Source organism: Fukomys damarensis, unplaced genomic scaffold (genome assembly GCF_012274545.1).
Source record: "Fukomys damarensis isolate Sample0158 unplaced genomic scaffold, DMR_v1.0_HiC HiC_scaffold_23, whole genome shotgun sequence".
Lineage (NCBI taxonomy): Eukaryota > Metazoa > Chordata > Mammalia > Rodentia > Bathyergidae > Fukomys > Fukomys damarensis.
In genome coordinates this window covers 9523671-9535133 of record NW_022900935.1, presented here as the reverse complement: position 1 = coordinate 9535133, position 11463 = coordinate 9523671, and the positions used below count along the sequence as shown (strand labels likewise).

The following is an 11463-nucleotide window of genomic DNA, read 5'->3' as shown; positions in this document are numbered from 1 at the left end:
AAGGCCAAGTCTCAAGGAAAAAAAAGAAGTAAATATATAAAAAGTTCCTGGAACTAATTTTCCCTTGGATACTAAACAGTGCACGACTCTCATCCCAGAACCTGGAGGCTGGCCAGTCCAGACTGCATACCCCCACCCAAAAGCACCTCAATAAAAGCCACAGCAGGAATGACCAGAGTATGTAGCAGTCCGTCCCACCTGAAGTTACTTCAGTTAATCCCTGTCACATGAATTTGCCAATGCCCTTCACTGTACACCTGTAATCATCTATTTCTTTTTGGCTTTCTTCTTTTCAAAATGTAGAATCCCTGCTCTCGCCAGTCCCCAGATGAGGGCAGAGTCCCCTTTCTGGCTGGGTATCCAGAGGACCCAGCACAGAGCCTGCACATACTTACAAGGCAGGTGGAAGAGAGAATGAACATGGGACACCTTCTCACATGCACGTTTGCTGAAGACAGCTTTAATCAGTATCTCTCCTTTCATCATGACAGTGCCAGAATGCCTCCATAATCCTCCCACCGCCAAGTTTCCCTCAACTCTGTCTTAAGCCCTTCTAGCGGGAAGCTGGCCCCTCTGATATATAAATCAGGTGCCCTGAGATCTTCAGACGAGTGGGGCTGTGTTCCCAGCACACAGTAGGCAATGTGACTTCTCCCGCTTGCTCCTGCTTGTCCTGCATCACAGGAGCATGGAGCATGCCCAGCAGGGTGAAAGGTGGTGGGAGGGGACGCTCTGGGGGGGGAAAGGACCTTTGTGCGTGGCTCCCTTTTCCCAGGGCACCACCGAGCAGGACGTGGTAGCATCAGAAGTCTGTATCTCTGTGACCCCAGCCTCCTCTCAGAGGTCACAGTGCCGGGAACAGGGATTATCAGGGGGTCAGGAGGGCCCTTACCCAAGCAGCAAGATGCCCTGAATGGAGGAGGGCTCCCCATTTATCTCTAAAGAAGACGGTCACAACTTTCATCTGCATCACACCCTAGTGCTTGGACCTTAGGGGAACAGAGGACCTGAAGGTGGGGCCTTTCATAACTTCAGAACCAAGGAGGTCCTGACGCTGCCCGGACAGCTCATCTGACACCGTCAGTCCCCAGGAGCGCAGGGCCCTCTTGGGCTTGGAGCTCCTCCGAGTTCACCATGCCAGCCCCAAGGGCTTCCTGTGGGCTCCTGTGGTCTGTAGAAGATGCCAGCCCTAAGCCAGCGGTGGGAAGGTTTCTTGACCTGGTGTGAACTGGCCGTGTGCAGGCAGTGGGACCAGACTGCCCTCCCTGAGTCACAAAGCTCCTCAACACAAAGCGTCAGTGTCCCCCCCGGGAGAGGGCTTAAGAAAGGTGGCAGGGCCAGCCCCTCTGTCTGCCTGCCTGATCTGGATTGCTAAAGACAGGGAAAGAGGGCTCATCAGGAATCCAAGTAGAACAGATCTCTGGAAGCTGGGCCTGGGGTGATTTTCATGTTGGCCTCTGTCTCGGTGATGGAGGACTTTATGGAGGACCTGGGGGCTTCGTCTTTTCCCTCCGCCCCGAGTCCCTTCAGGCACTTCTTCCAGCCTGCCAGGCGGTGCCGGGCAGAGGAGCGGATTTCCCTGCTGCGCAGGGCGTAGATGACAGGGTTCACCATGGAGTTGACGAGACACAGGATGGAGAAGAAAGCAAAGACCTTCTTGACCTTGTCACTCAGCGTTGTAGCCAGGCTGTAGCCCATGAGGGCCAAGGCGGGGAACCAGCACACGAACAACACAGCCAGCAACAGCCCCAGCGTCTTGGCCAACCTCACGTCCAGCCTCATCCGGGTCATTCCCGGCACCTGCTTGTCCTGGTGCTCAGCCAGGCTGGCCACGTGCTGATGGGCCTTCCAGAGGACGTGGCCGTAGGTGTAGATGATGCCAGAGAAGAGGATGGCAATGAACAGGAGCCAGCCCAGCAGGTAGTCGTTGGAGATCAATGGGAAAAGTTCAGAGCAGAGACTGGGACAGCAGCTCCATCCCATGAGTGGCAGGTAGGAGACCAGGGCAGAGAGGACCCACATGAGGCCCAGGGCCGCCAGCGCCCTCCTGTGGGTGAGCAGAGCTCTGTAGGTCTGTGGGTAGCGCAGACAGAGGTAGCGGTCGATGGCGGTCAGCAGCAGGCTGCCCACAGAGGCTGTGAAGGTCATGGTCACGCTGCAGATCTGCAGCAGGAAGACAGCCTGGGAGTCCACGCCATTGAAGACGTGGAAGTTGATAAAGCTACAGACAAAGATCGCACTGGCCAGGAGGTCGGCTCCAGCCAAGCTACCGATGAACAGGTGTGAGGGCTTCCTGCGGAGCCGGTGGGAGGACAGGATCAGATAGAGCACAGCCGCATTCGCCAGGGCGCTGAGCAGGCCCAGCAGTGTGCACAGCACCGCGACAGCTACCCTCTGGGGCCCGCTCAGGACCATGTAGTGCTTCATGGGGTTGAAGTCCAGGGCGGCCATGGAGCTGTTGGCCGCCTCCATCACCGGGCATCGCTCCATGGGCCTTGCCTCTCCACAAAGCCCCGGCTCTGCGCCAGTGCAAGGAAGAAGGGAGAGAGTTTTCCAGTTAGCACACAAATGACCTTGCGACCACTGACACTCATCAGCTGTTGCCTGAGAGGATGGATTCTATGTTGAAAACCAATTTGTATTTTGTCGCCCTGTATTTTGCCCTTTCTCCATTCAAGTGGGGAGCCAGGTCTTCAGAAATACAACAAGCAGAAGTGGCCTGGCAGCTTTTGGCCTTTGGTTTGCCGAAGACTAATCTTGACTTCCTTTTAAAAGCAAGGGAAATCCCCAAGAGAAAAGCAAAACCAAGAAGTAGAATCTGAAGGTCACGGGGGTTTTTCCTTGCTTTTTGTTTTGTTTTTTCTTGATTTTTGCCAGTTCTGGTAAGGTGATGAACTTTTTTTTTTTTTTTGGTTTGGTTTTTTGAGACTGGGTCTCACCATGTAGTTGAGACTGACCTGGAACTCACTATGTAGCCCAGGCTGGTCTCCTCACAGGATCCTCCTGCCTCAGCCTCCTGTGTGCTGGGATTACAGGCGTGCGGCACCACGCCCAGCTGTTGTATTTTGTTTTTTGCAGTACTGGGAATTTAACCTAGAACCTTGTCATTGACCTACATTCCCAGCCCTTTTAAAATTTTGTGACAAGATCCCACTGAGCTGCTAAGTTGCCCAAGCTTGTTTTGAACTTCAGATCCTCCTGCCTCAACCTTCCTAAACGCTGGGATTATAGGGATTTACCACTATACCCAGCAGGCACTGAATTTTAAACAACTATTTGGGGATGGGAGATGCTGTTTTGATTTTACCCCAAATGATAGGAAGGTAAATTATAGGCAATAAAATATTTTATGCTATATAAAATATACAAGTCCAGCTAAATTTGAATGTCAATTATTCTTTTTTAGTATGTGTATCATGTTCAAGAGAATACGGCTATTACAGGCAGCATGACCATGCCCAGCTAGATTTTTTTCTTTTTAAGATGGGGTCTTGCTATACTGCCAAGTTTGGCCCTGAACTCCGAGGCCCAAGTGATCCTCCTGCTTTAGCCTTCAGAAGACTTGGACTACATGTGTGTAACCCTACACTTGGCCGTGGGTAGATCTAAAACAGAATCAAATCCCAGCACTTGGGAGGCTGAGGCAGGAGGATTGCCAGGAGTCTGAGGCCAGCCTGGACTACATAGTGAAATCTCAAAGAAAGATAAGGATTTGATAGATTAAGCAGACAACATATTATTAATAACAATGTGTAAGATTTAAATGTGCAATTGTGATCATTAGGCTCAATTGTCCACTTGATTGGGAACCACCTAGGTGATTAGTAAATCACAGTCTTGATGTTTCTAGGTGTGTCATGAGGTGTGGCCTTGGGTCCATCGAGGGCCCAGTCTTCTTCTGGTCCTTCAATCCTTTTTCTATGGCACTGTCTCCCTGCTCTGCTTCCTGGCCACCATGAGCTGAGCAGCTTGGCTCCGCCATGCCCCTTCCACATGAGGTTTCTGCCTTGGAACCAGTGGGCCATGGACTGAAACCTCAGAAACCATAAGCCCGTAAATCATTCCTTTCCTTAAATTGTGGGTGTTGGGTATTTGGTCCCAGCTGTAGTAAAACTAATACAGCAATTAACAAGCTTGATGTAATAGTCACATACTGAACTCTGCACCAATCAATTGGCGAATATGCACTGTTTTGAAGCAGATGTGGACACTTACCCAAAAGTCCTAAGTGACTATAGTATAGAAACTATGAAAGAAAAGAAAAGAAAACAAAAAAAAACCAACTATGCTCTGACCATATGCAATATGCTTAGCAATTAAGATTTTAAAAATATGACTAACATTAAACTGGGCGTGATGGCGCATGCCTGTAATCCCAGCACTCGGGAGGCTGAGGCAGGAGAATCCTGTGAGGAGACCAGCCTGGGCTACATAGTGAGTTCCAGATCAGTCTCAACTACATAGTGAGACCCTGTCTCAAAAAACCAAAAAAAAAAAAAAGAATAAAAAAATAAGTAAAATGATTCTTTAACCTGTATTGCTAAGGCACACCCAATGTTTAAATCTGAGCATTATTTAACTTTGCCTGGCCTTATTTTTTTTTTTTTCAGAAAGACTTTAGTCTCTACCTTCTGTGCAATTCCAAAGACAATGTTAGTGAAAAAACAGAAGATATTTGTAACAAAAAATGATTAATGTTTTACTGGATAATAATTAGTTATTTTCTGTAACTTAGGCTTTCTTTGCTTTGCCCAGAAATTTGTTTGGAAATTAAATAGTGATTTAATCAATTCTCCTATGAGTTAAGTCAGCATTACTCTTCCTGAGTTACAAATGAAGAAATGTTTAGAACATCTTGGTAATCTAATAATTATTTACATACAGTGCTGTTGTTAGGATTTTATTCCAGTCATAAATTCTGTCATAAAAAAATATGACTAGCAAACTTCACAGATATAGAAATTTAAACACACTTCTGGGTCAAAAAACATAAGGGATGTTATACAATATATAGAATTGAATGTTATGAGGGCCGGGGATCTAGCTCAATGGGACTGTGCTTGCTTTGCAAGTGCAAGGTCCTGAGTTTGATCCCTGGTACCAGCAATGAAAGGAAGGAAGGAAGGAAGGAAGGAAGGAAGGAAGAAAGAAAGAAAGAACTTAATGCTATGAAACTGCAACACATAGCCCTTAATGCTCATACTAGAAAGGAAAAAGTCCAATGAGCTAAACAACCAACTCATGGAACTATAAAAATAACAGCAGAAGACTGAAGCTAGAAATAAGAGCGGAAGCCACACGCGGTGATGCACACCTATAAACTCACTGCTCAGGAGGCTGAGACAGGAGGATTGCTATGAGTTTGAGGCCAGCCTGGGCTACATAGTGAGTTCAAGGCCAGCCTGAACTACAGAGTGAACCCCTGTCTCAAAAAACCAGAAAACAAACAAACAAAAAGAAATAATGAGAGCAGATATTAATGACCTGGGAAAGCAATAGAAAGAATTAACAAAGACCAAAGTTAGGGCCGGGGATTTAGCTCAGTGGTTCTGCTGCCTGCCTTGCAAGCACAAGGATCTGAGTTTGATCCTGGGCACCACAGAGAGAGAGAGAGAGAGAGAGAGAGAGAGAGAGAGAGAGCACAAAGCTAGTTTTTTTTTCTTACAAATAAGAAAAACACTTGGCACGAAAGAGCAACAGTCCACAATCCTTTGGAAAGGTTCTCCACCTCAGCAGGAGACACAGAAAGGCGAATTTGGCTCCCTCGGGTCTCGACAGTATCAGCGTGGGACCGAGGTGAAGCTGTCGGTACTTAGCTGTGCGGCTGTGACGCGGCTCAGTCACGCTAGACACGAGCTTTGCCAGACCTAGTGAACTTAAAGGTGTCCCTGCCACCCTTGGGTGTTTCAGTGCCACTCCTGGCAGCTGTTCCCAGTGATGTCCTGCCAAGGACCTAGGAGACAGGAGTCCTGACCCAGTCAAGTGGACACCTGGAGACCCGGACAGGAGTGTGCATGCCGGCATTTTTGAAATTAAAAAAAATATGAAACAATCTGAATGTCCATCAACTGAGAAAGGGGTAAATACAGCGCATGGCCATAGAAAAGACTACTATGAAGCAGAGCAAATGACCCAGGGTGACACGTGATAACAGGATTTAAAAATTTTTTTTTCAGTACTGGGGATTGAATTCAGAGCCTTTGCACGGAGCTACATTCTCAGCTCTTCCTTTTTAGTTTGACACAAGGTCTTGCTAAGTTGCCCAGGCTGGGCTTGAACTTGTGATCTTCCTGTCTCAGCCTCCCAGTCTGCTGGACGTACAGGTGTGTGCCTGGTTAGAATAATTCTGCTCTCCCCCGGAACTGAGGGTCAAATCCAGAGAGGAAGGGTTGAGGGACCAGATAGTGACCCCAAGACAACACTTCCATTGCTGCACATGCTAGGCAAGTGGTCTGCCACTGAGCTACTTCCCCGGCCCATTTTATTTCTTGCCTGACACTAAGTTGTCCAGTCTGGGCTTGAACTTGTGATCCTCCTGCCTCAGCCTCACAAGTGCTTGGGGGGATTCCACGTGTGAGCCACCACACCTGTCTTCCTTCTCTCTTTATTTTATTTATTTTCCTTTTCTCTTTAAATGCAGCTACATGTAAAATTTCAGTCGCACACAGGATTCCTGTTGCATTGGTGTCTAGCTGCAGCCTGCTGCTCTGCCTGCAGATGGCTAGGGCAGAGGGATTCCTCAGCCCCAGGCAGGCAGCCCTGCCCTTTTCAACTGGATACCTCCAGCTACCCCGTCACTTTGCTTTCTCACCTGTAGAATTTTGCCACAAGGGTCTTTTCTTGGCTCCCTTTCCTCCCTGATCTTCCTTTTGGACTGATCTTGCCCGCACTCACTCATGAGGCTCCCAGACCAACTGCACAGACACCAGTGAATTCCACATTGTCTTTCTCCCGCACTAGATTTTGTATGGAACTTAAATTTTGCAAAATATCAGCTGGGCGTGGTGGCCCACGCCTGTAATCTCAGGAGGCTGAGGCAGGAGGATCGCTGTGAGTTTGAGACCAGCCTGGGCTACATAGTGATTTCCAGGTCAGTCTCAACTACACGGTGAGACCCTGTCTAAAAAAAAACAAACCAAAACAACAACAACAACAAAACCCAAAAAGAAAAAAAAGACTTGCAAAATGTCTTTCCCAGCCATAATCTAATTTCATCCACACACCTCTCTAAGAAAGCAATTGTTCGAGCTAGGTGTGGAGGTGCATGTCTGTAATCCAGTACTGGAGGCACTGGGGTGGGAGTATGGGAAGTCCCAGGTCAGTCTGGGAGCTTGTATATGTGGGTTCCTGGCCAGACTGATTATGTAGTGAGGAAAAAGAAAAAAAAAAGGAATTATGGTTGAGCTGGGGATGTGGCTCAGTAGTAGAGCGCTCACCTAACATGTCAGAGGCCCTTGGTTCAATGCCCAGCACAATGGAGCAGGGGATTATGGTTGTAGTTGCTTCACAGATAATGGAGGCTCAGTGGTGTGTGGCTGAAGACACACAGGTCATCAGGATTAGGGGCAGAGCTTCTATTCTTTCTGTATCTTCCATGCCTTGGCACCAGTGCCTGCTCAACAGCTAATTAATGAAATCCATTCGGATGGAAAGGAGTTCTCTCAAATGGAATATACTTTAAGTGTCTCCGTCACTTTCTCCTTGCTGGGAGACAATACCCAACACCCACAATTTAAAGACAGTGGAGAAAAAGAAAAAGTCCGGGGATTTAGCTCAGTGGTTCTGCCACCTGCCTTGCAAGCGCAAGGACCTGAGTTCCATCCCCGGTACCAAAAAAACAAAACAAAACAAATAAAGATGGTGAGCTTATTTTGGCTTATGTTTTAAAGTTCTGGTCCTTGTATGATTAGTGGCACGGAAGGGCCTGAGTAGAGCAAAGCAGCTTACCTTGTGACAACCAGGAACCAGCGAGCAAAGGGAGGAAACTGAGAGGAAGATAACCCTTTCAGGTCATGCCTCAAGTGACCCATCTCCTCCAACAGACCCTACCTTCTAACAGCAAGTAGGCTATAGCACCCCCATAATTCAATCACCATCCAAAAGCCCTGCCTATGAACACATGAGGCCCCTGGGGATCATGTAGATAGAAACCATAACATTCCCCACCCCCAGCCCCCCAGGCCCTCTTCTGAAATCTGGGTTGGATTTTTCTGACCCCACAGCTCTTGCATTCTGCATGCCTGGAAAATCAGTACCACATGAGCAACTCTAAGGTTGCCTATTGAGCAGTGGTTGGGCCTCCTTGAATCATAGCTGCTGCAGCCTCTGAGAACTGGATGGCTGGCTGAGCACAGTGAAAGGAATCTCAACAAACTGTAGCTCACCTGCCCTTCTCAAGCAGGGTGCCCTGGGGCTCTCTGCAAGTTTGAAGACAAAAGGTGAGGTCTTGCTGTTTACTGGGATGCCCTGGGGGAATCCTTCCTATTGTCCTGCCGCAAGGTACTTGGCTTCTTTATAATGCTAATCTTTTCGGCAACCAGGCTCTCCTTTGCTTCAATTTACAGATCCCAACTTTACAGAAGCTCTCTCTGGTGAAACTCAAAACTTCTAAAAGCGCTCAGCTGTGCCGTTTGCCTTGATTCTCAGTGGAGAGCTGGCTAGAAGCCTCCAACCATACCCGCCTGAATGTTGGGCTGCCTTAAATTTTCCTCTGTCAGATTAGTCTGCCATCCTTAATCTTGATCTCCCACAGTCTCAGGACGTGAGTGAAATGTAGACAAATTTTCTGCCCGAGCATAACACACATGATCACTAGCTCAACTGGCAATGACACCATTGTTCCCAACTGAAACCTCCCGAGCTTGGTCTTTACTGTCTGCTCTTTTATCAGTCTTCTGAGCTCTGATCAGAATATCCCATTATTAAGTGTTCTAAAGCTGCTCCTCCAACCAGCATCTCTATCTCCTTCTAAACTCTTCCTATAAACCAGTTCCAAAGGTTTCTCAACCACACCGTCAGGTATAGTGCTGACAATGACCCCACTTCTCTGGTACCCAGATCTGTCTTAGTGACTTTCTCATTTCTAGATCATAATACTGACTGAATGGAATACCTACAATTTAAAGGAGGAAAGGTTTCCTTTTGGCTTACATTTTAGAAGTTTCAGTCCTTGACAGTGGACGATCCTGGGCACTGGAAAGCTGCTTACTTCATGAGAGCCAGGAAGCACGATGAAGCAAAGAACCAGGAAGGGAAATACAGACTTCCGAGTCATGCCTGGGACCCGCCTCTTCTGAGCAGACCCCACCTCCCAACCATAAATCAGCTATAGGGCCCCCATGATTCAATCACTTTCTGAAAGTCCCACCTGTGAATGTATGAGGTTCTCAGGGGACATCTAGTTTTAAACCATAAGACCAAATCAGGGCACAAGGGAGATAGGAGCAGATTGTCTGAGTTCAAATCCCAGCAATGGCCTCCTTTGACACTGAATGCATTTATCTTTTCCTTTCTCATCTGTTAAGGGGGTTTCTGGTGAGGATTTAAAGAAATTAATATAGTAGGTGAATATGTTAGTTGTTATTGTGATTATTAGGAGCATCTTTGTTTTTTGTTTTTTTGTGTGGTACCGGGATCGAACTCAGGTCCTTGCGCTTGCGAGGCAGGCCACCGAACCTCTGAGCTAAATCCTCGGCCCTAATTTTTTTTTCGGGAAGTTGTGAAAAATACTATCCCTGGGGCTGGAGGTGTAGATAGTACTTAGTACTGGCTTAGCATGTGCCAGGCCCTGGGGTCAGTCACTGGTGGCGCACGTGTGCGCACACACACACACACACACACACACACACACACACACAGAGTCTGATGTGGTAGTGCACACCTGTGGTCCCAGCACTTGGGAAGCTGAAGCAGGAGGATCTCCATGAGTTTGAAGTCAACCTAAACTACATAGGGAGACCCTGTCTTAAAAAAACAAAAAGTACCTGGTACATCATAAAAGCTCAGTAAATGGCAATCATAGTTCAGTGTTCTTAGATATTTTTTTCCCTGTATTGGGGAACCCATGGGTGCTCTACCATCAAGCTACATCCTTAGCCTTTTAAAAAAATCTTATTCTCTTTAATTAATTAATTAATTTACTTTTTGGTACTGGGGTTGAACACAGAGCCTTTGCACTGAGCTACATGCACAGTCCTTTTTATTTTTTATTATGGGACAAAGTCTCACTAAGTCATCAAGTCACCAGGGCTGGGCTCACACTTGTGATCCTGCAGCCTCAGCCTCCCAGGGTGCTGGAATTACAGGCATTCACCACCATGCCCAGCTCTTTAAAAACAAGTTCTCAGGGCTGGGGATTTAGATCAGTGGTTCCACTGCCTGCCTTATAACAGGAAGGGCTCAAGTTTGATCCCCGGTACCAAAAAAAAAAAAAAAGAAGAAGAAAATCTCACCAAGTTGCTCAAACTGGCCTCAAATTCTCTATCTTTCTGCCTCAGCCTCCTGGGTAGCATGCACCACTACACTGGCAGTGCACTTGAGATTTTTGAAAGGGCAACTCCCATTATTATTATTATTATTATTATTATTAATGTATTGTTTTATTTTTGGTACTGGGGATTGAACTTGGGACCTTGCACTTGTGAGGCAGGCAGCGGCACCACTGAGCTAAATCCCCAGCCCCTTCCTTTTACTATTGACAGGACCCCTTTTCATAAAAAAGGCTACTTGTGTCCTCCCTTCAAGGCAGCCCAGGCTCCTCTGTGGACCCACCAGCCTCTAGGAAGTGGAATGAAGACCTCCTGTCTCACGCAACTCTATCACTTCACCTTTGAGCAGACAGCAAGGGCAGGAATGTGATTTGTCTAAGGTCAACCAACAAATCAGTGGAGGAGCTGGACCTCGATTCACGTCCCTAGTCACCGGGCATAACTCTTGCCCTGGGGAGCGGGAAAGGGGCATTTCTCAGAGGCAGATACCCTCTGCCGAGTGTTGTCAGGGTCACAGCTGCGCTGAGACAGAAAACAGTGCCTGCAGCTCTTGACTCTGGGAAGTGAAAGCACACAGACAATGCCCGTCGTTTTCAGCGCCCTGTCCCCGGCGGCCACCTGGAAGCTTCCAGGGCAGGGGGCAGAGACAGGACGACTCCTTGGCCTGCTGCTGCCTCTCCCGTCAGGAATGGCTTACCCTATGCGCAGTGCCGCCTAGAAGAGGGTCCCCGGGATGGCGGTGGCTGGCATCTGTGTCTCGCTCGGGCCCCAGGCAGCGGCTGAGATGTGGTCACCGTCCAGAGTGGGGAGATGCGGGACTGCAGGAAATGCGGGCATGGGGACAGAAGGCCTGGTGAGGTAACATCCGACAACAGCAGGATGCACTGAGTGACAGGAAATGCAGTTCCCTGTCCTCCGCCTCTGGGGTCAGAACATCTGGCTTCTAGAAGGGGCTGCTTCCAGGGTGAGGACGGTT

The 11463-nt window shown here is 48.1% G+C and overlaps 1 protein-coding gene across 1 annotated transcript; it reads right to left on the bottom strand.

Moving 5' to 3' along the window:
• Nucleotides 1–11197, bottom strand: Cnr2 (cannabinoid receptor 2). The gene is made up of 2 exons (XM_019207742.1): nt 11185–11197; nt 1–2519 (listed from the first exon to the last, which is right to left on the bottom strand). The coding sequence occupies exon 2, from the start codon at nt 2488–2490 to the stop codon at nt 1396–1398; it is 1095 nt and encodes a 364-aa protein (XP_019063287.1). The 5' UTR covers nt 2491–2519; nt 11185–11197; the 3' UTR covers nt 1–1395.
• Between the last annotated feature and the right edge of the window lie 266 nt (nt 11198–11463).